The sequence below is a fragment of the Centrocercus urophasianus genome, unplaced genomic scaffold (genome assembly GCF_019232065.1).
Source record: "Centrocercus urophasianus isolate 14NV4802_14NV808 unplaced genomic scaffold, USGS_Curo_1.0 seq_14, whole genome shotgun sequence".
Lineage (NCBI taxonomy): Eukaryota > Metazoa > Chordata > Aves > Galliformes > Phasianidae > Centrocercus > Centrocercus urophasianus.
The window spans coordinates 25,228,611-25,253,870 of record NW_024884586.1 but is presented as its reverse complement, the minus strand read 5'-3'; the positions used below and the strand labels follow the sequence as shown (position 1 = coordinate 25,253,870).

Here is a 25,260-nt window from a genome sequence, read left to right as displayed (position 1 = left end):
TGGTGATAAAGTGTATAAAGCCTATGTTCTGGAAAATTTAAAAACATGAAAATACAGGGACTATCTCAATGTGCAACAACAGAAGGAGATGACAGTGCCTTCTACTGGGATACAAGCACCATGGACCAATAAAAGATATTGAAAAAAATTAGCTCAATCCTTCCGACAACTGATGATGACTGAAGAGGAGCACAATCTCAGCTGCTAACCCTTAAATGAGGGCAAGGAGAGGCAGACCCAGAGTCCGCCCATTCTAGTCACTCACATGCAGCTGAGCTCCCTGGGTTTGCCATGCCTCTTCACCTGACGCTCAATCATTGGTTCAGGCCATGACCTGCCAATTCCACTGCACTCAAGTAACTGAAAAGTTTTATTTATTTGTCACTTAACACTGTTTGATAAAAATATGGGATATCCCATCACTACTAGCATTGAGAATTTGTAGTTAAATGGATTTCTATGTTGATACCTACATTCATAGTTAACACCCATGTAAATCTGATTGGTTTTGTGATTGTTTTCAGATATTTTAATAGAGAACTCAGTTGTGAAATTACTATAAATATTTAGCAACTCTGAATGTCAAGGAGTTCATTTAGGTGCTCAAATTCAGCTTATGAATTAGCTGAATCCAAGTAACTGGGATGATTTCTGTAAAAAACATTTGCAAAGAGTAAATCTTCAAATCAGTATTAATAAGACCTCTGAAATATAGTGATACTACATCAATCTTTCAGCTGTAATAAAAGATCTGAAACCCATAATCAACAGAAGCCATCCCTTCTAGAACATCTAGTAATATGACCAGGTCATTAAAACTGACTATTGTTCCTTTATATCAGTACTCACATTGAATGTTATGGAAAAGAAGATGAAAGGAGCTATTTCTGACTGCAATTTACCTCTGTAAAGTGTAAAGAAAACATCTGTGCTAGGTAACTTGCTGATGTGAGCAGAGCTGGCATTAAATCAAATTCAGGTTCATAAAGTGTTTCACATATTTGCTTGTATCATCAACAAATAACTAATGGACTCAGGAAATCATAATTCATATTTAGGCTTTTTTTTTTTTTTTCATTTCTGAAGCATAAATTTTTTTTCCATACCCCAATCAGTCTGAATAACACACAATTTTCAAGAATTCCCATTACATAATTCTTTTTTGTTTTCCATTTAGACTTTCTGAAGTATCACAATTTATTCAAGCTTAAAGAATGTGCACAGCAGAAATACTACTGAAAGTTCCACATTAACAATTATGGACTTCAGATTTCAAGTAATGGAAGATTGGTGAATAAGGACTGTCTTCCGTTTCATTCCTGATAACAAGTTACAAACTGCTCCCACTTTAAAATTTTGTTGAAAAATACATATACATCACCACTGGAATTGATATACACACACACACATACATGTCTCTGTAATTGATTTCAGCTGAAGCTCACTCAAAGACCTGAACCTATTTCAACTTGGAGAGTAATCCCAAACTCTGGTATACTTTCTACTGGATTTTTACTAATGACATGTATTACATACAATGCTAATAAATATGAAACACATAGTTTCAGGGAAAAAAAGAAAAAAATATACTTCATATTAGCAAACTGAATGAATTAGGTATCACAGAACATGAGAAATAAAATCATCTGTTCCAGAATTTGAAGGAAAACAAATGAACAAAACACTTTCCAGTATATCTATGTTAATAAAGATATAACGTGTTCTTACACATCTTCAACTCGAACTCTCTGGTAGTCAGAAAGAATAGCTCCTACAGACACACCCTCCACTGCTTCTTTGTCCTGAAAGAAGAAAAGGAATAATAATGATAAACATTGTACATTGGCCTGAAAAATAGAGTTTGAGTACTTCTATCAGAAGAATCAACCAAGACTAAATGATTTTTCTTGTGCCCAATAAACGGAACAAAGTGGGCTGCAATGCAGATTCTACATAGAAGAGAGCAATACAGCTGACCTGCATGATGGTTACGACTCCAGAGTAAGCAAGTACCATTCTGCAAGGAATAATCGCTGTAACTAAAAAATACCAGATTTAACAGCCTATTCTAATACTTTCCTGACATCCTGAAAATGACCCACAATTCTTCACTGTAACTGAAATGTCAGCTATCCTACCTACAAATAAATCAGTAATATATAATCATAAAGTATAATCAAAATGTTAGCATTTGTCATAAGAAATAGCACAAGAATAAAATATGATAGAATATTTGCATGGAACTTAAAATCACCTACAAATTGTAATAAACAAATAAATCAAAGCTTTCCCAATACATTGTCTCTGCAGCCCTGTTTTATTTCAATTACTTAAGCAGTCCTTTATTTTTTTCTTGCGAACGCATTGAAAACATAACATTTGAAAACGTACATATGTAAAATATTTCATGAACTTTCGCCTTCTTAAACTCCTTGGGTTCCAGTCAACATGTTGGACTCACTTCCTTTCTTTGACGTTACTCTAGACACAGTTGCTCTGTTCTTTCAACCAAGGTTAATTGTAACTATACAAGGTGAGTTACGTTCTGGAGCTGATCAGTTACACATCAACCCTTTGAAGCTTGCAGAAAGACTACCACAAAATTTTGAAGTATATATCTATGTACAAATTTCAAAATCAAACCAGTCTATGAAATGCTGCCATAGTACTGAACTAAAATTCTCCAGAGTCTTAATAATTCTACTTTACATTTGTCTGGACACCTCTTCTTCATACTCTTTATATTAATTTTCGGAGGTGTCCAGTGCTAGGATGAGAGCTAGTGGGCACAAACTGGAAAACAGGAGATTCCATCTAAAAATCAGGAAGTACTTCTGTGATTCATTGGTGACAGACGACTGGCACAGATTACCCAGAGAGACTGGGGAGTCTTTTGGAGATCTTCAAAAGCTATCCAGACATGGGATGAGGCAACCTGCTCTTGATGGCCCTGTTTACCCAGAGGTCACTTCCAAACTCATCCATTCCATAATTCAGCGATGATAAGTTGATTCTATTACTGAAAAACAATAAAATGCACCACTCCTAGAATCTCAATGGATTTCCTACTCATCAACTCCACCTGCAAAGAAAGACACAGAATGTCTTTGCACTCAGATTTAATTAGGAAACAATTTTCAGATGGAGGAGTATGTACACTCTTTCTCCTATATGAAGCCTCTTTAGAGCCTTCAAATTAACCACCTACAATTCTCTACAGAGCTGTTTTAAAATAAAGGTGACATACGCAAAATCCAATAATCCAATAACCTTTCTTCAGAGTCAAGCAGAGTAAAAAATAATACATCAAATAAACATCTCAACACTCAACGTGAAGTTTGCTTTCACAAAAAAAAAAAAAAAAAAAAAAAGAAATCAAGACATTTTCTTTCTTTTTCAAACATATTTGAGTAATAGCACCCTCAGGAAAATTGATGCAAATTACTAATTAGGTTAATTTAAATTCACAGTTAACTTTTAAGTCAATTAAATATTAAGGCCAGTGAATAAAGTCATTCTGAATAAGGGTGTCCAAAAGAATATTTAATGCTGTTAAATAATCCCTTTTGGAATTATTGGATTAATTTGCTTGATAATCTATGGGAGAAAAGCTCTTTTTCTATGTAGGTTTTCTGTATGACAGGAAAGAAGAATCACCACAGCAACGAAAAAGACTGCTAGTGTTCAAAATTATTCAACATGGAAATGCTTTATCAAGAGTTCCTTTTGCTGTTCTTTTTTTCCTTAAAAATTAGAAGAATACAAACACTAGGCTCTTGAACTTAATTTATAGCTAGCCCTATCTTGTGTTCTTTACAGATCTGAATGAATAATGAAAAAATGTCTGAAGTACTATTATACTAAACAAGTTATATTTTCTAAATAAAGTGGAAAACTCAAAAAATGGAATCACAATGTCTTTCAAACCTACTTCTTCATACCTGACAAACGGTACTTTTTTATTATGTTGTAGAACACACAGGGCTCAGTGCAAACAAACATTGGCAAAGGCTGGGAAGAATTCGCTTATTCTACTTATTGAGATTACTGGATTATTTTTTTGTTTGTTTGTTCATTTCTATTAAATTAACAGCAGTTTGCACACTACTAAACAGAGATGACTGTAATTCTACCTTTTTCAGAGTCCTTTACAATACAAACTTTGCCAGGTAATAAAAATCTTCATGGTCATGCAGTACACAATATTAACTCTACTAAACCATGAGAGTAATGCCTTCTAAGAATTTCCACAGACTACAACAGATACTAAGAGCACAATAACACTGTGTTCAAAAGTAGATTTTCAAAAGTTTTTTTATAAGACTGAGATGTATAATATCCATCATTAATAGAATGTTGTATAGAAAAAAAAATCAGTTAAGAATTACAAGAACTACATTTTAAAAGTACTTTATTAAAAAAAAGAAACTTTCCCTCCTACAAATTCCAAGACTGAGATATAGTCAAACTTTTCAATAGAGAATGTAGTAATACAAATAACTCCTGCAAGCGGCCTATATTTATGGCCTTAGAGTTCTTACTTTTACCCTTTGGAAAATGTTAGTCACTTCCAAGGAACTAAACTCTGAGCTCTTATAATCTCACAGAAAGCGAACAGACTTTTTCAATTTTCAAATTTTCAAAATTATTTATGTTTAAGAACTCAGAATAAAAGTATAAATTAAACAACTATTTTATGCACATATTTTTAAACGTGGTGTGTTTTTTTTTTTTTTTTTTTTTTTTTTTTTTTTGAGTATTAGCATCAGCAATAATTTTTAAAAGCAGAAGAGCTGGCCAATTAAGCAGATTCACTATGCTGCCAATGCTTATTGGTCCTGTTTTATTTCTATGCATGCCAGTTGCCTGTAGTAGCATTATGCTCTAAAGGAAACCACTTCATAATACAATTTAAAGTTACTCTGAACTCTTACTCTTATTGTAATTTTGAACAGAAACAGTTTGCCAACAACCTTTTATATTATACTGTCATCAATTTTTATAGACAATAAAATTGTAACTGTTATTTTGCTGTTGTTGATTTGCTAACAGGTTCAGCTGAAATATTCATGGCTTTCCTAAATGTTTCTTTCAGAAAGAAATTATTCACAAATGAAATGTTCAGTCATAGTGTCTGCGTAGACAATAGTAATTAGGAAACTATTTTTAGGGTATATTTTCCACACAATTGAGGAAAGTTTTCATTAAAATTCTCACTGAATATACCATCATACTGTTTTTGTTTGTTTGTTTGTTTTTTGTTTTGCATCTATTTATCCACTAAAACAAACAAACAAGGAAACCATGTGTTCAGATATTCTGAAAAAAGTCACTGCTTATCATTTAAGTAACAACTTCTACTGCTCAAGATACAAGTGGCAAACTATCCCACAAACCAATGGTTTTGTATCTCATACATACACTGCATGTGTAGTCTCAAACTAGATTAACTTCCAAGGCTACATATGATAAATAAATATATCATATATAATTTTCCATACACTTTTATAATACATATGCTTTTTTTTTCCTCATCAAAAAATAAAATGTTTACTATTATAACCATGATATTTATTATAGTGCAGTGACACCTCTTCAATTACACCTAGCTACAATTAATTTAGCGAGTGGAGATATATGTGTATGAATGCATATACACACATACACAAAAAAGTATATATTTTTTACATATACATATATGCAATACATACTGAAGTTAATAATGAACAGAATACTGTCATAGCCTGCTTGCTTGCAAGCTATATTAATTCTTCTTTAATATTCATAAACTATTTATTCTGTATTTATACTAGTTTATTTCTTTTAATAATGCATAAGTTTTTCATGATCTTTTGAAATGGCAGTACTTCATGCCATATTTCAGTTCTGGTTAGCATCTAAGTGTAAGGACCTCTAACAGGGAGCTATTCACCACCATCACTTTTAATTTAGTTTTTCTGCAAATACATAGTTCCATCACTATGCAGACAGCACAGTGGCACAAGGGGAAACAATTAACTACTGATAAACTTAATATAGTTAATAAATGCTTTGCAACAGAAGAGCTAGTTAATATAAATACATTTATCTCACAAAAGGGTATAAATTCAATTATCTTATTCTGTACATTTCAACAAATCAAGACTAGAGCAGAACAAATTCAAGAAAAAGTTACTGAAGTGTAACAATCTTCATAAATTCCTCAACTGGACCAAGTTTACAGCAAAACCTTGCTGTAATTGGTATTTAGCTCAGCACTTCAAGCACTGAAAGAAACCTAGTTCTTCAATAGATTCACTATGTGGCACTGGAAGAGTTACTGGACAATTTGCAAACAGAATTTATTCCAGAAAGAAATTCCAGATTTAATTGTGACATAGCTCAGATAGTACACTTTTTAATATGTAATCTAAACATGTTTGATACTATTAAAACATGCTTACAAAACTCAGCTTGTGTAAAGAAGCCTGAAATCTGTAGGGAGTATCAGGGATTAGCATTTAACTCAAAAGCCAAGGAAGCAACTTTGGGGAAGAAATATGTTAGTCTCTGTGCCATAGAAAGGGCTACAGACAACATGAAAATGTTGGATGAAAATTAATATTAACTTATTTTAATTATCTCATTAGTACAATAAACCAGTTGAAAGTAAAAAAACACTTTTGCTTCTCTGGAATTTCTGAGCAGTACAGAAAGTATTTATGTTCAGCACAATATGTTACAAAGTATTATATCACTACATAAGGTGATAAAGACAGGCACTAAATGCAAACAGAAATACAAATACATGCTAACAACTATTTATATTCTATTATTTAATATTGTAATTTCTCCCACAAAACTAGCAATACTCATTTTAAAGGCAGATAGGAAAATGAAGTTTAAAAAATTAGAATAAATTTTTGTTAGTTGGAGTATAGCTTGCTTTTATATACAAAAGATTACAAGCTTTACCTTAAGTGGAATTACAACTACAACACTTGTTGTTATCACCAGACTATTCCTATTCATAGCATTCATGAATAATAATCTTCATAATCAATCGTGTTAGAACAACAAATAGATCTTTTCAACTGTAACTGTATTAAAGTCCACAATTTCTGTTTAAAGCTTCTTAGTTTTGAAGATTTTATAAATAACATGATTTGAAATTACTGCCTTTTTCATATTATAAAATACTTTCACTTTCCTTTTTCTTTTAGAATATATAATGAAAAATTAAACAGTTTTGTGAAAGCTCCAAAGCATAGCTGCCATGAGCGTGCTTACTGTTAGGCTGCTGTTAACATGGCTATGTAGAACCCATGTATAAAATTGAAAAACTACTTCACAGCTGACATAGAATATAAAGAGAAATGTAAAATAACCTAAGCTAGCACACTGTGATTTCATTTCTGATCTTTTTATTCTTATTTCAGTAACTGAAATGCAATTAAGGATAGTGATAGTAATAAGTAACAACGTCTACATAAGTGTTGTAGTACACAATATCAGTAGAGGTATTCCACTAGTGAGTAAAATATTCACTGCAGTGGTATTAGTACTGAGGTTTTCTTTAATTTCACATTTTAATGTCTTTACCTGACCTTCTCGGACTTCAGCAAAATGAAAATTAGTGCTAATGTTTTCTATTTAATTAGTACATTACAAGCACTGTAATTATTAGTGGGAAATGTTATATTAATGAATGTAAAACTTAGCAGTAAATTACCTCAGAGTTATTATCAATTTCCCAAGTTACTGCTCCTTAAGATAACCCTCTCCCTATGGCCCTTCCAGTAATTTTTCTTTGCTTGATAAACATGATGATTAAACAGCACGCAGTGCAAACCTTTGATACTTTTTAAATTAAATCCATGCCCAGCCTAAGGGCTGTGTCTGATTTCAACTAAATGTGTCAGTTAATCAGATAAAAAATTATCAGCAACTAAAAGAAACAGCAGCCTTAGGCTTCATCAGTGCCAGAGAAAGCTGAACAAAATAAGACAGACAATATCACATTATGAGTAAAGGTTACTGCTGAGCATATAATGGCATAGAACTTTTCACCACATTAATGATGTCCATCTTAAACAAAACATTGCACACAGCAGTCAAAAGAGTACCAAAGAAAGAAAAAGTTCTAGATCTGTGCATATAGATACCTGTTTATATGGATTGCAAGAAAGCTTGAAGACTCTCACTGACAAAAATGGGAGAATATTGTTAAAAATTTACTAATTAAAGGAGATCTATGTAACACAGTAAGTATATGAAGAATGGTTAAACTACTTAATCTTTAAGAAAACTGCTTCTTACCTTCATCAAAAGAGAGTTTATTTTATGGCCAAGATACACAATAGATTATCTCAAAATAAAATTGCCTTTCCAATTAATATCCTCTTTGAAGCTTGCATTAGTAACAGAAATCGTTATAAGGTTTAAGTTAAAGCATAAGGTCATTTCTGTCTAGATTGCAACTATCTGCCATTTGGAAAATTTTCAATTAAAGCACAACATATTTGCAGGTATACATGACACATAAGTACACATTAGCAATAAGACTTTTACACTTCTGCAATTATTTGAATAGAAGATTCTTAAATACAAGATTTTACTTATAGTTTATAAAGCATTCTAAGATCACTGATTACACACATTTCAGAGTATGTGATATTTGTAAGCATTAATATGTATTTCAGAGGCAGCAGCAATCTATTAAAGACAGTATAGAAACATCCCTGTAACCACAAAATAAAGGTGACTGTGAGAAGCCTACTGGCTCCTAAGCTTCAAAACAGGCTTCTATATCCACAAAGGGGATAAATTAAAAGCCTATTAATTAATCTGTTCCCTTGCATAATTAAATTATTTTGAAAACTGAAGGTCAAAATTTCATAAGCATTTTTAAGATAGTTCCTTAAGTGGAAAGCTACAATGGTAGCATTCAGAATTTTCGAGGAGAATGGGATATTACACTTAGGAAATAGCAAATTCAGTATTTTCATTGAGTGGAATTTAAGTAGCAATGCATTATAACAGGAGCAGAGGTAGTAGACTGTGTGTGATGGTAGGTAGTAGATGCAGAAGAAAGTGATTATCCTCTTCCATTCAGGAAGAATACTGCACTCACTTTTTGAATCTCTCAAAACAAGACAGAAACAAACTGAGGCAAACAGTGGGCCACCCAAATGTGGAGGGACCTGGACTGCTTGCTCTGTGTGGAGAGGCTGAGGGAACTCGGTTTGCAGTTTGGAAATACCAAAGCATCAGGCAGAATCTAATAGCAGCCTTCCAGAACTGATGAGAGATGAGAGTATTACCAAGACAGAGGTAGGCTCTTCACAATGTTGTAGAGTGAGAGGATGATGGATAAGAAGTGCAAGCTGGCACTAGAGGCTTAGATGGAATATTATGCAAAAAGTATTACAGCAGTAGTAAAAAAGAAAACCTACAGATGATACGCTCTCTCAATCTTTGGATAGCAAGCCCTGAGCAGCCATGTTGGACCTCACACCTGACCTAGCACCAGTCAGTAGTTTGGATTAGATTATCTCCTGAGGTTCCCAACCACTTGAATTTTTTAATGGTGCTCATTTTTTCTTTTCCTGTGGCAATGCTGTACTAATGAGAAAAGGAGGTAGAGAATTACAGTAACAGTGTTCCCTTTCTGAAAATTCCATGCTTTTTTGAATTGCTACTTTATGAAAAATAAAAAAAAATCATATTTACTTTAATCTCATGAGACACTTCCCTAGTGTTTTCCATGAGCAAGTTTTTAACAGGTTTTAATAGCACAAAAAGAGACAAATCAACAGATATAAGACTGGACAAGACAGAAAGAGACTGAGAGAGGAGTAGCTTTGAGACAAGCAAATAAAAATGGAAATCTTAAGAAACACAAATAGAACAAGTACCTTCAAAGCACAAAGACATTAAAAGTAATGACCTTCTCTTTCACAAAATGAATCAACTCTCGGAGCCAAAACATAGTCCCAATTCACAATGAAAAAATAACATTTACTGCTAGCCAAAATACTGCAAATCTCTTCCCAACAGCATCCATACTGCACTCACAAGGAGAACGTCAATGGTTACGGGCTGGTTCAGCCCAGTTCCGTGACTAGAAGGACGGAGGGATTTCGCAAAATCTGCGGCTCTGGAAAAAGGGAACAGGGGACCCCAAAATAATTAAAACCAGCAGCAACGATCTGAGGAGAAACAAACTAATTTACTAAATATAGTATCAGAATGCAAGATAACACACCATAATACAATATAATCAGAATTGAAGCTAATAAATCGAATATATTCTAATATAAGGTGGATAGGCCTCACCATAATGCTGAGGTGAGATGCGCAGTCCAGTTGAGCAGCAGCGAGACGAAAGAAGAGAGCCGACAAAGAAGAGCAGACAAAAAAAGAGCACATCAGGCGACCTTGCCGGAAGTTATATCTTCTCTCTATGACCACAAAGTCCTCTGGGGAATGTAGTTCTTCTTCTCTTTCGGGCAGGTACCCAGAACTTGAGCATTAACAGTTAAACTCCCAGTGCCCCACACAATGTTATGATGTGGAATACCAAGAACCAAAAATCACAAAACCATGACAGAGATGCATGTGTAGTACTTTCAGCTTTACTATTTGTCATCAGTTTATGAGCTGGTTCAGCCCATAACTCCCAGTGTTCTACATGATGTTATGATGTCAAATACATATAACAAAAATCACAAAACCATTATACTATTTCAGTGTATGAAAAATGCTGTGAAGTCTTGGATATTGACCATAGTGTATATGTCCAATATATAATGATATCATTAACAAAAAAAAAAGAAAAAAAATCAGCCTCTTGAAACTACGCTGTCAAAATGTTCAGTCATCACCTCAGAAGACTCCATGAATATTAAGAGGTCTGCTTGCTGAAGTCAACAAACTAATCAACCAGGGTGAAGATGGACAGTTCTGTAATCCAAAATAATACCTGCTAATAAGTACACTAGTATACTTCACAGGAAAAAAAAAAACAAAACAAAACAAAAAAAAAAACAAAAACAACCTACTCTTGTTTAATGAAAGAAAACTTGTTTGCAAAATTATAAAGAAGTAGCAGATTGAAAAATTACCTCCTTTAAGCCTTTTGGTTTTATTAAAATTAATTTTATATTTACAAACAGAAGTAAGCTGAAATGTAAATAGTTATTTAAGTTCTATGTTTAATGTCTCCTTCTCTGATTGGGTGATCCTAATTTTAAAGGATGTGGGATAGAATCCTCTTGCATTACTTTCTTAAGAAAGCTTATTAAGAGATGCAGAACCATCTCAAGAGTTGTAAAGAAATGTCACCACCTACTTGACTTAAACACAAGCGCAAAAATGCTGGGCTGTGTTTTACTGCAGAAAAAAAAAAAAAAGCCTTTCAACTTGAAATTGAAAAACCACTGTATAGTAACATTCTCTAGATCGCTATAAATCTCAAGCACTTACAGATCACTACAAGTCATCTTGAACTTTTCCATCATCTGCTCAGAGACACGACACAACATATATCTCATGGTTTTATTCCCTAGGAAGAAGTAATCCAAAAACAGGGGTGAAAATGAATTTAACGCAGGTCCATATTAAATTCTTGTGTGAACACCTCCATGAAGAACTTTGTTAGTCTTCAGTGAGCTGAGCTTGACACATGTACAAAGCAAATTAATTTTGAATAATAGTATCTATACAGACAGAGATAATAGGGCATAACTGTGTAACTAATCCATCTTAAAAGCTAATTAGGATCATTTTTATGAACGCCCTACGTAGAGCACAGACACACACAATAATACATTTACGCATAACCATTGGCATAACTTCAAGAGTTTTACAGATGCAATTACTGAAATACTGCATGCGTATACACACTAAACCTATTAACTGAGTATGTATTCATCAGCTCACAGTCACAGCTTTCAGTATCTAATGGCAATCTCCTAATAACGACATTTAATTACTGCATGGTCCTCTTGCTACCTGGAAGCTCCAAAGACTCAGTGAGTGCAGGGGTATGTTTGTACACACATGAACATATGCACATAACTGTAAATGCAAAAGGAAACAGAATAAGGAGACAGAAATAACATTCTCCAAGTCTAATATCAACAGTAAATCTACTGAAATACTTCGGTTTGAAAGTGCTAAAATTAAGTTATGAATAGTAAATACATAAAATCAGGGCAATCTTCCACTATAGTCAACTCAGCACGCCATAACAGCAAGTTTTGCTGACATACTGTTTTTCATTTAGCTGCATATCCAAAGTGAATAATTATTCTTAGGAATTGCAACTCATTTATTTATGACTTTTTTAAAAAATGTTATATCATATACTAAACATTTTCATAGATTACAACTACACATATGAAGAGGTTTTTTTTTTGAAAGCTATCATAATATTTCACTTTTTTTTTCTAAAGTATTTAATTTAGAACAATGTTTAGATTCATTTTTTCTAATTAAAATGTAATGCTAAAAACAATGCATGTAACTGGCCTACCTGTTACGTAATGTAACTTCCCTGTTAATAGAATGTTTAATTAATAGCTTTCTTACAGAACTTGAAAATTTTTTGCTTTCTTTGGGGTTAGAAATAAGGAAAAAGCCCTTTACAGTGAGGATGGTGAACAAGGTGAGGATAGAACAGGTTGCCCAGAGATACGTTGGGTGCCCCGCTGCTGAAGACTTTAAAGGCTAGGCTAGATCAGGACCTTGGCAACCTGGTCTAGCTGTGTGTGTCTCTGTTCACTGCAGGGGAGCTGAACTAGATGACCTTTAAAGGTCCCTTCCAACTTCAAGGATTCCACAATTCTATAAACAAGTCAACTGAATGCACAAGAAGTTACATGCCACCAACATAAGCTACAAAATCTCTTTCAGGGAGACAACAGTCTGCACACACACGCAAACCAAAACAAACAAACAAAAAAATCCCACATTTTGTGCAGAAATTTGTTTTCACATAAACATATGCTTCACCTTTGTGACTTTCATCTCCTAAATGCTCAAATAATTACAGTGCAGACTTGCTTGCAGACCCTTCTTTCAGTAAATCTTATTTATAACATTACCTCAACAAAGACAAAGTACTTAACTTGATAACCAAATTTAGCACGGCCGACTCCAGATTAAATAAAAGACATTACACTATAACAATAGGTTGTCAGTGAACATTTACAGAACAGTTAAAGTAATCATACATTTGTGTCTGTTCCCATGCTGGACTGGTAATCTTAGGTGTTGGTGACCATAAGTGCAATTATTTTGCAATCAAATGCAATTATCTCAACAGTTATTATCATAAAAGGCTGACAATAAATTTTTAAACACTTCTTACACATTTAACTAGAATCAATAGCTTATGACTTTAAGTTGAAAAATTACAACAGCTAAAACTGCATGTGTCTTCGTGAGAGTGAAAGAATAATAAAAGATTGGTCTTATGAAGGCAAGTACTTGCCTTCATATTATGTTCCAGATCAATGGATGGCCAAAGACAAACCTATTTCTAAATTGAGGTAAAAGAATCATAAATCTGGATCTTCTCTTGACTAAAAGCACATGTTTTAGATACTGCTAATCAGCCCCTCTGCATCATACTCTGACTTCAGACAAGTCAGACTTTCTTACATTTATACTTTTAGTAGTATCTTTAGCAAACTGTATAAACAAGCATTCAAAAACCATGTTCTTAAATATGCACACACGTTTCTTTCCCCCCTTTCTTCAGATTAGCATTCCACTGCACAACTTCCATGTGGACCGATTTCTACATGGTAATGGCAATCTGCCTTTCCACAATGAAGACCAAACAAAAATCCAGTACAGCATCTACAAAACAGACACAACAGCTTGTCCTGGTTAGATGAGATATGCAGCATGGTTCTTCCACACAACCAGGTAGAGGATAGTTGGTTCATCTCAATAACATTGACATGCATACATATTACATATGTAAAACAAGTGATGTACAAAGCAATTGCTCAGCACTTACCAACCCATGCCCAGCTTTTCCCCAAGCAGTAGCTGCTCCCCTGGCCAACTTCCCACTGCTTTTCAAGCTTTTTTTAATCCACATGATAACATACGATATGGAATATTATTTTGTCCATTTCAGGTCATCTCTCCTGGTTCTGTCCCCTCCCAGTTTCTTTTGTCTCCTTAGTTCCCTTCATTAGCTGGTCAGTAACAGAAGCTAAGAAACTGAAAGTTGCTTCACTCTGTACAACACTGCTAAGCAACAACTAAAGCCAAAACAAAGTACCATACAAGACAGTATGAAGAAAAAATCAACTGAAATCAAGCTGAAACCAAGACACACGTTTTATAAGAGTAAGTGAATTTCCATTTAGGATTGATTGACATTATAAAAAAAAATATATTCAGTGCAATATTTGGACAAGTCATGCAAGCATTGCCAAAAGTGTTCATTACTACTTGCCTGAGATGCTGATTACAATCAGAGCACATTAGTTCAAAACTGTAACACCTCTCAGCAAAGTGTTAAAGTCTCAATTTTTAATATAAAGCATGTATTATACTGAAGGAGATTACAGTGCAGCAATAGGTTACTGGAATACAAAATTACCAGCTAATGAACGTCCAAGAAGAAATTTGCCTGGAAACGTAACATTTACCTTATCTCATTTAGGTTGAACCATCTTCTTGCATGCTGTAAGCATCAGTGCTCTGATGATGAATTTTTGTGGCCCTCCACTGAACTCACTCCAATATGCCTACTATCTTACTTTTCCCAGAGAGCCCCAAATTGCACACAAGAGTGCAGGTACAAGTGCCAAGCAGAGGGGAAGTATCACTTTCTTAACTTGCTACCTATAACCTGACTAAGAATGCCTAAAATGATAGCAATGCTTCTAAGTACTAAAAGAAACGTTCCAAAACAATATTAAAAAGCACTCTCTGACAAGCTTTTAGACAGTTTGCATGAAGATTCAAATTTTCCTCTGCAATGGAATGTCTAGCAAAAAACAAGGGTTCTTCCTATTTCCTGATCACAGGAGAAACAAGTACTTTTCTATATAATCTCAGTTCCAAATATAATGCTCAATGCAGCCACCTAGCCACAAACCCTTTTAAATTGTCTATGCCTTTGTTTAGAAATGATAACCTATGTAGAGTGATAGCCTAATAATACAATCTCAATAACAGCATTCTCACATCTACAATAAATAAATGTTTGCATTAGCTTACTTAAAGTTTATGTAGAGAATTAATTAAAAAATAAACACTTAAAACAGGAAAGGAAATAGAGTACACCATCAACAAATAACACTTTTTTTTCTCCTTAAAGAAAACATCTTAGATGTGTTACAAAAATGTTGCATTAAGTACAGCAGTATACAGAAGACACAGCTATGGTAAAGGTATGTAGATTCAGAAAATAATGCCTTTTGTTTATTTCCATGGAAACAACAAGAGATACAAACAGCACAACACTCTTTGGAAGAGCAAATCCTCAGCTATAAAGCATTATTTTTCAACATAGCCACCATCTGCTACGCATTTTTTCCAATGATGAAGAAGAGCCTGCATGCTGCACTCATAAAATCTGCACCAGCAGAGACAACCCATTGTCGCACATTGCTCCTCACCTTTGCTCTATATGCACTTTCATGTCAGACACCATTTTGTCAGATTGCCCCTCTGCTGCCATCTGTCGCACAGCAGAAAAATATAACAGGATATTTGGTGGGAATATCTGCCTCTACTGCCATAGCAACACTGTCCTCTATAGACACTGTGGGCCAACATATAAAATAGGAGGCATTACTTCTGGATAGGCCTTGTAGAATCCTTTGTTCCTACTCATAGCTGGTTGTATTAATCCCAGCACGATGTCCTTGAAATCAGTGACAAAAATCCTGAAAACTGATAGGATTCCTTTTCAATCAGTTTCCCAGGATGGCATATATTAGGAACCATCCAAACCAAGATTGGTAATAAACTGTTATTTGGTCTGGCTGTGTTCAAACCTTCAATACAGTTTTTAACTTTTTCTAAAAAGCCTGAACTGTTAATGCCTCCCAGAGCCTAAGTCGGCATTACTGGCATAACAATATTAAAGGACAGAATAGAATTAAGTTTGCATTAATTTTACCTTTTTACTTTCTGGTACTTACAATCTTTAATATTCCACAGTTGGCAATGTTTCTGCAACAGGGCAGCCATTCACTGACTCCATGTCTTGTCTCTTCCTATAATATACTTTATGCAATCCATAAAATTGGCCACTCATTTTAATTACAAGATGCAGGGCTATTTCCCACTGACAGATCCTCATTTTCTTTCCAGAACATTGCCTTTTAATTTCTAAATCACTTGTGTGTCATTGTAACTAACAAGTAGTCTGGGAATACAGCACTGCTTGGATGTTCTAGATCAAATCAATCTGCTTACAGCAGCAAATTGTTCCAACAGTCCACTAGTCTGAAAAATCCTATATACATAGCAGAGAAGTGCCAGTTTACAGCAGAGTACAAGAGAGAGCTGAGACAAATGAAAATTTACTGTAAGTAGAAGCATATTTTTCAAGAAATGCAAATGGACTGTACCACAGAGTAATTCAAGTCAGCCTGCTGCTTTTATTTTGGAGCCTTGAAACGGCGATTTGTCCCTGGTCCCTGTGCACTGATCACATACAGATGGACAAGAGCATCTGGATGCAAGATTCCAGACAGCAACATGATGGCTACCACATCTTGGTTCTGTGGATAACCAGCAGCAACACACTGAAAAGGGTCTGTTAGCTATTAGCTAGTTGTGATTTGGAAAGAAAAAAAAAAAAAAAAAAAAAAAAAAAGGATTATACTGGATTACACTTAAGCATCTGTTCCTTTTCCTGAATTTTACTTTTTTAAAGAGAATCAAAATTGTCAGTAATGGACTTTGCTCAGTACAAGAACATTTTCAAAGTATCAAAAGAGGTCCATGCTTTTGCTTAAATCTAACAAAAAAGCTTCAATCATGGAAGATAAATAGTATGCTATATCGTAGAAGATTATCAAAGGAGACAATGAAATATCACACAGCATATTCTCAGAATGTAGTAAGATATCTTTATTACTTCTATGAGTCAGGTAAAATTGTTGCATTTCATACAACTTAAAATGCTAAACTAAATCTCCAGCAAACCTCAAACATATGAAAAAAATAAATGAACCATTCATTAAAACAAAACTTTAACATAAAAATTACCTCCTATTTCTGTCCAATTCGAAACTAGCTTTACATTAGTGGAAAATCTTGCTATAAAAAAAAAACAACATAGGCTATGGCAATGGCCAACCTCAAAATAAAATGCTTTTGACACTACTAGAAAGTCTTGTTTTCTGTACAATGCTCTGTATTGCCTAGACACTTCTAAGTGCAACTGCATGAGATGCTATGTGTAGTTCACAGTGGCAGGTTTGTTTTAATTTTTTGTTTTGAGTTAAAAAAGAAAAGAACAAAAAGAACACTCCACAGCCTGACAAGCCCCAGTTGCTAAGCAGCAGTTTTACATCTCATTAAGGTAATTTAAAATATTATACTAATGACAGACTTTCATTGCTCTCATTGATGGCAAAACTAATAACTTCATTGTAATTTGGTATACCACTGGAAACAGTATTGTTATTTTTTTCCAGCAAACGAAGCAAAAATGAGTTCCATTTCCCCTCAAAGAGTATTTTGGGTTAATCAAACTGCAGAACTCAAAAGTTAAAATTGATCTGACTATAAGAATATTTGCTATAATCATTCGTTAAATTCAATTAAGTATTTTAATTATTCATAGCCCTATATTATAATCTATAATCATATAGAAAAGATATAGAGTATAATATGATTGGTTAACCTTTTAAAAAACTGCTAAATTGTTCTCGTGTAATGCAGAGGTAGCAGAAAAAGATCATTACACTGAAGAAAACAATGCTACACAAAATGCAATGAATACACAGTCAAGTGCTTCAGGTTTTTCAGACTGATTTTAGAGAAAGAAGAAAAGGTTTTTTTTCCCCAACAGCTTTAAAATATCCTCTCATATTTTCTGTCCTAAGAAAAGGCCAAGTGTAAAAGCTTTAATATGAAGGATGCATGTGCTAATTAGTGTGCTAGCTGAACTAGGTAGCACGTATCTGCTCAGTGTCCCACCACATTCCTCCTTACAGATCCACTATATTTAGCACTGCTGGACTCTGTACAACAGGCCCACACTTAATATAAGATTTAAAGATGTTGGGAAGAATAATTAAATACATTTAAAAGCTCTCCCTCTGATAAAAAATTCACAGATCTAATTTTTATGATTGCAGTATTATAATAAAGCTCATTCTGTAATAATACAGCATACACACCTCTTCTGAGAACTATATACTAAAAATTTCCGTTTTCAAATACCAAAGAATCATATAACAAGAAACATGAATATGTGCCAAGAAGTGCATCTTAAAATATTTGAAAATATACATTTGTCTACATGGGTGCCTATAAACTCAAATTTAAAGGATTATTTAATTTCAAATTTGCTTAACTTGGAATGCTTAGCTGTTGCTTTTTTGTTGATGATTGTTTGATTAAATTCTATAAACATGCCATGCATTTATAACCCTTCTAGATTTTACACTGTGAACTTTACTAATATCTTGAAAAGATCAGTACTGCTTGGGAGGTTGCCCCATCTCCTTGATTTTTGAGGTCTTTTTTAGCAGCAGGATACTACGAACACTCCTTAGTCTTTTTTACAGTCTGAACAAAGAATTTGAGTCAAGATAAAAATCACTACATCATGAATTTTAATACCATTCTGAGAAAAATAGTATCATGTGACTACAAAAGACCGTCCCTTCAGGGAAAAATATTGTGTTAAAGTGGATTATTCTTTTAGTACTGTAATGGAAAAGCATTCGACCTAGTCACCAAAAGAAAAATCAAAATACGCATTTAAAGGAAATATTGTGAAACGGATAAGACAGAAACCCCTCAGAACTGCAAAGAAATGCATACATTTGCACTCAGATATACATATATACATATGTGCACAACACAAAACACACAATTTTTTTAAAATGTAATTCTCTCTGTATATGTTTGTCATCTTTAAAAATGTTTAAATTACATATATGAGCTTGTGTAGCTCATATATTTTGCAAATATAAAGATGCATTCACATGAACTGTTTTTTTGCCACAATTACAAAGAATATATACAACTCAGCTCTACGCAAAAAAGTTGGGAATATTCTTTTTAATTTTCTGCACATTTTGTGCCAGACCATATTCTAAACAGCTTTTACAAAGTGATAATGTTTCTCTGACAGTGTTTTGTGTACTTCACATAAAACTAAATCTCAGACAAACCTTGAGAAAAAGAAAGCAGAAAGCTAAGCAATACAGCATGTTGCTCTTTTTGACCCACAAAAGATTATCAGTTATTTTAGAAGCTACGACAGTTTTCTCAAGTCCTTAAGGAGTCTGACACCATTGGTATAGCTTTTAACACTGCATTTATGGTTATATTACAATACAATAAAACAGCAGGAATAGTGTTTGTATTACTTGGGAATTGTGTTCCTTAAGGAAAATGAACAGTATTACCACAAAATAAAAATTAGACTTCTTCAAAAGTGCAGAATAATCACTACACTCCACACAGCATGTGAAAGATGGGATAAATTTCAGATGATGTCATCAATTGCAATAACTACAAGATTCATCTCTCTAATGGAAGACTGTATTCATTAACAGTAAACACTGATCAAATGTAATAACCAGTGGTATGTAAATACTTGAAAAGTCTTTGTAAAATCAGTCATATGCTAATTATTTATTGTTTTAATACAGATGACTTCATCATTAGACCTAATATTTTTTGTTGTCAGATATGAACAAAAATCAATACAACCACTCTCCTCCTTCCTTTCCCTGCAGAGCACTACCACAAATCACTACAAATGGCACAGCAGTTAATTTATGTGAATATATTAGTAATTTTACCATTATTCTTTGAAAATATTTGAATTCACAGCTACATTTTCTTATTTTCTACCTTCATTTGCAACTTCATCTAATTAAATTTGATTCTGCATCTTTAAAAGTTACAATGGGAGAGTTCATTAACAATTCTTCATATTTTGAAGCTTTAATTCTAGAAATGTAAGGTTGAATAATATTAATTCTCTCAGCCAAACCTGAAAGCTGCTACAGTGAAACACGTAAAACCTTTATCCACCATCTTCTAACCAAAAGCTTTCATATTTTCCATATCAGAAGAAAAAGAAGCATAGTATGTTTCTATGATGGTTTGGAAAAACACTGTAACCACCACTGCCCTTGTCTCCTCAATATAACGAGATACACTGCATAATAAAACCTTCGTTGACTTTGTACTCAATGCCATGGTCGATCAAGCATGTTCCTGCTTTCTTCCTTCGACCTATTTTTTCAATACCTTGTTTCAGTTTTATTTTGTTTCCAATAAATACATTTTACAATACTGAATATACAATACGTTTTTAAGTTTCTTGTGATTATACATGTGCTTACTCCACAAAATCACAGAATGAAACCTACTTTTATTTACTGCTTTTCTTACAGAAGTTTTTAGAAATTCCAGGTCAGAAAAAAGAATTCTGCCATCTAGACAACTAGAATAATATATGCCCTGATCAGCCTGCAGATGCCAATTAAAGATGTGGCTCACTCCAGTGTAAAGCAAGGTTGAAGCTTTTCACTGACTCAAAATGACCCCATCCACTTTTTCCAAGAAGGGTCTTTTGAATCAGGATAAAAAGTAAGACATTCTCTCACCTAGACATAAGTGATGCCAAAGTAAATGCAAGGCACTGCAAACCAGATGTATTTCTGGACTTTAAATGCAAGAATGACTGGCTGAGCTGTTCAAGTTTAGTAACACAGAGAGATAAATTTCAGTTTTTTGAGGTTTGTTCATCTCACAGGAATTTTCAGTATCTAATTTTCTTCTACAAACCTCTCGCCTACAAAATGGAGATTCTGCATCTCAGTAAGTCAAGGGCAAGTGCCTGAGTGCAATATCCACAAAAACGAATGGCCAAAACCTGCAAATATCATTCAGATTTTTCATTAAAAATTGATATTGGAGATCATTCATTCCTGAGTATTCTATGCAAATCTATCCCATCCATCTCATTTTACAAAGGCATGATGCTTCTCAAAGGAAATATGATATTACTTATATTAGAAATGATACACCTTTGAATCAGGTCCTAAAATATAGATTCACAAGTCTAGCTTACCCTAAATCCAGACAAAGCTGTAAGAGGCAATTCTCCAAGAAAAAAGTAATATACCTCAGTCCAGCAAGATCACGTGTTAAGGGATCATTAGTTTACTTCTCTAAGGTCAAGAGAATTTGGATAACAGAAAGAAAGGAATGTTTGAGGATCTGCCTGGCAAAAGAGTCTGAAGGGAAATTTCTAAAGAAATGTAGAAAGAATGAAAAAGGTCACTATAGAAAAAGCAAAAGCAACAGAAATACACAGCAAAGTCAAGCTTTCAGAGGAGTTTTTGCAATACGACAAAATAAAATATAGAAAATTCACCCTCCTCTAAAGCACAGAACAAAAATTTTATTTTAAAAATGCCTGAACTGCAAAAAAATCTTAATTTTATGATAAAATCTGCACAATCCTTGTTTATTATATCAACTTGAAAAAATCTGAAATTTATTTTCAATCTTGTGAAATTCTGACATCTCATACTAATTGCCATTGAGAAGAAAATTATTTTTTCCAATTCAGTGAAAATAAGGCTTTCCAACACAGCAGACGAGATGCCTTTAGTCACCATGGGAGTGCCAGAAATGGTATGTGAACATGAATGAGAAGCATGTTGGTAGATTAGCAAAGTGTTAGAGATATGAAAAGCATACAGCTTTCTGGGGCAAACATGAAAGCTAAATGCTGGGAAACATGTAACAATTGAGTGAGAAATACAGGAATTAGAGAGTAAAAATGGTGAGAAGTATGGATTAAAAAGGATCAGGAAAAGCTAGAGGCCAGGAAACATTGCCAAGAAAAATCAGGAACCCCATCAGAGGGATAACTGTCTCATTTAACGGAGGAAAATGTTTATATCAGGCTTTCAAATGAAATTGTTATGTTTTACTGGGAGATGTCAGTTTTTAAATGGAAAAGGTTTTATGTTCTTAATGTTTTAAACCAGTGTCTTTATTATCATAAAGTTGTTTTGTGATTGCAAGCTTAGTAGAAAGAGGTCAAGAATTGCAAACCTACATTCATCTGAAGCAATAAAATACCAGAGGACTTCCATGTGTGGTCTGAGTCAAGAGTTGTTAATAAGATACAGTTAATAAAATAGCATGAATGTAAAAGTTTTAAATGCATGTACTGACAGGAATGTAACCTCTTGTCAAACACACCTACTGAAGCATATCAACAAGTGACCAAAGAGAAAGAACAGTTCTATGTTTTGCTGAAATGAGAAACTAGGCATTAAGAGATGACCCTTACCCAATAAAGACAAAAATAATGTCTGGTGTGAAAATTAAACATGGATGGAATCTGTGTAGGTACAATTAAACTGAAAGACTGCAAATGCTACTATCTTCCACCCTAAAGAAACAAAGAGAACCACTTTAAACCCAATTATTAACTTTGAGAAAAAAATCATTCAATTAATAAATAAAAAGTCTTCTCTTAAGCAATTTCAGTACAAACCATTTAAGGACAGTTTGCCCCTCTTTTCTTCACCTAAGTATTTCACACACAGGTTGTACTTGTGCTGACCTCTTAGTATATCATAAATACATCCTTGCATGTTGCTAAGTGGAGAGGAAAAAATTCTGGTAGATTTCAGAAGTCATGAAAAGAAACCAGGAATTAGGTGTTAAACACTTGCTACAAACAAGCATGCCAAAGCACTGTCTAAAAACAAGCCTGAAATCAGAAAGGATTCCCCTGGTTCTGAATTTCCTACAGATTAAAATGTTTACTTTTTATTCATTTTAAAAGCACAACTCTGCTTTGGTCAAAATACAGAAAGTCTGGTACTTTTCAAAATTACTTCCATGCAAATAGTAATAACATATAAAAACTATAAATGCATACAATTCAGTGTAATAGCATGGAAGACCTCATGTTTTTGCAAATTTGATTTCATGCTCAAGTCTGAAGTAGGTAAAATACTGTGATAGAAAAGGAAAATTATGGAGCACGCAACTCAAGTTGCATACATTATCTAGTATTGACTTATATTTCAACATTGCAGAAGACTGAAAAAATATTCAAAAATACTTAAGTATATTACTTTGCATTTGCACTGCAGCAAAACAGAAGTTTCTATTCTGTAATGCATTATAACATGGCAAAATCTTTAGTTTTTCAGGAGTACTCTGGCAGACAAAATTCCTACAGCTTTGCAAAATAATTATGCCGAAAATGGATAATCCACTGGAGTGACACTGATATAACCATACTGGAAGCAGCTGATAGTAACACAGCACTAAGAATACCTACCAGCTGATGGAGCAACTATAAGGTAAAACAACAAACAAATCAACTAAATAAAACTTCCCACAGAAACCCTGATTTCCTCATCAATACAAAAATTTTGCCCATGATACTTGTTTCCTACCTTTGAAATAGCAGCAGATGGTCAACTAAGCTTGGTAATCCCTTATTTCATGCTGGAAAAGTTTCTACTGCAAATGAGAGTGTAGGTTCCAAACTCTCTCATATGCCTGGTCCAAAGGTATGCACATGCACATGTTTTAGGTCTTTTTATCTTCACTTAAAAACACTTTAAAAACATTTATATTGCACAATCAAATAATAATAATAATAAGTATCAGTTATCCAAGCAATCTTTTGTTTATTCTCCTTGTAGCTAGCTTTGTGATATAATCTTTATCATATGTTTAAAATCCGGTTTTCCTGTTTCACTTATTAACAAGACAATGCAAAGTAGGGAAAGATCTACATACGGATTTGCCATTTTCAAATTCTCAGATGCCAGTATCTGTAAATAATACAATAAATTTAACATACATTCACATTGCATTTTCAAGCAATCACTTTCAAAAAGGTGTTAATATTCAGTATATCACATTAAATTACTCTGGTTGCTCTGGACACACAGCATACGTCATCAAGTTCTCAAAACAATTTTAATAGGAATGAGAAGAGAGAAATTTTTTCCTTAACTGATAAGGATTTCAAATAATTATCTTCTTCCTCCCTTAGTGATGTTACACATGACAGCACCACTGAAATTTAAATAAATCTTCTCAAATATTTATTATTTAAATGATTTTTTTTCACTTTTTATTAGGGGATGAAATTATGTTCAGCTCAGAAGATAAGCTATTCAGGAAAAGCCACTGAAAACTGGAAAATTAGATTTTATAAACTTAATTGCTGAAGTCACGCTACTCCATAAAAGTTAGTTAACTTTTCATCTTCGGTGCCAGAGAACTTGATGTCAAAATATTAAAATCACCTCACAACTAATAGCACAGATTTAGTATTAAAAAGAAGATCCAAGTCTCAGGGTAAATCTTCCTTTGAAAGCATTTATTGATCTTTCCTTCAGAGTACTGCTCACCATTTCTGTACAGCAATACTTTTGAGAATAGTGATGTAAGCAATGAATAAGTCACAATGACAAGTGGGTAATAAATAATGACTGACAGACTTTCCTTGAGAACATAGGACTGGTCTCCAAAGGATAATGAGTAGCAAAGGTGGGTAAAAGGTGGCAAAAAAGGGTTATTGTAACGCGCGTACATACACAGGTGCACGCACACACACACAGATACAAAAAAGGAATCAGTAGATGTCTAAAGTAAAGAAGTTAGAGCATGTGAAATAAAATAAATAATAATTACTTGGCTCTGTAGTACAAACCACCAGAATGAAAGATGATTACATGAATGTGAAAGACTAACAAATTAAGCAAAGTAATTACAAAAACCAATAGTTATCTAGCTCCTAGTTCTGAAAAAAGCATACAGGCTAAACTCAATTTCTATAAAATACTAAGCATCTATACACAATAATCATTTATGTGCGCTCGTATGTTGGCCAAGGAACACAGAAGCTGAAAAAACCCAAGAAGACAAAGCCATACCAGGTAGCTTAAAGTACCTACCTTGATGACATAACTCTGTAACAACTATGCCATCCCAAGTTACAATATCACTGTTTTATCTCCTAAAAGTATGTGACAAAAAAGGCCAACACAGCTT

At 33.7% G+C, this 25,260-nt stretch overlaps 1 protein-coding gene across 10 annotated transcripts in view; it reads right to left on the bottom strand.

The window, feature by feature from the left end:
* DPH6 (diphthamine biosynthesis 6) overlaps positions 1-25,260 on the bottom strand; it is a 177,631-nt gene that overhangs the window by 134,406 nt on the left and 17,965 nt on the right. For all 10 annotated transcript variants that reach the window (XM_042813691.1, XM_042813696.1, XM_042813693.1 and 7 more), the window contains one exon: positions 1,729-1,802. In XM_042813691.1, the coding sequence (XP_042669625.1) occupies positions 1,729-1,802 (74 nt within the window). The remainder of the gene's footprint in view (positions 1-1,728; positions 1,803-25,260) is intronic.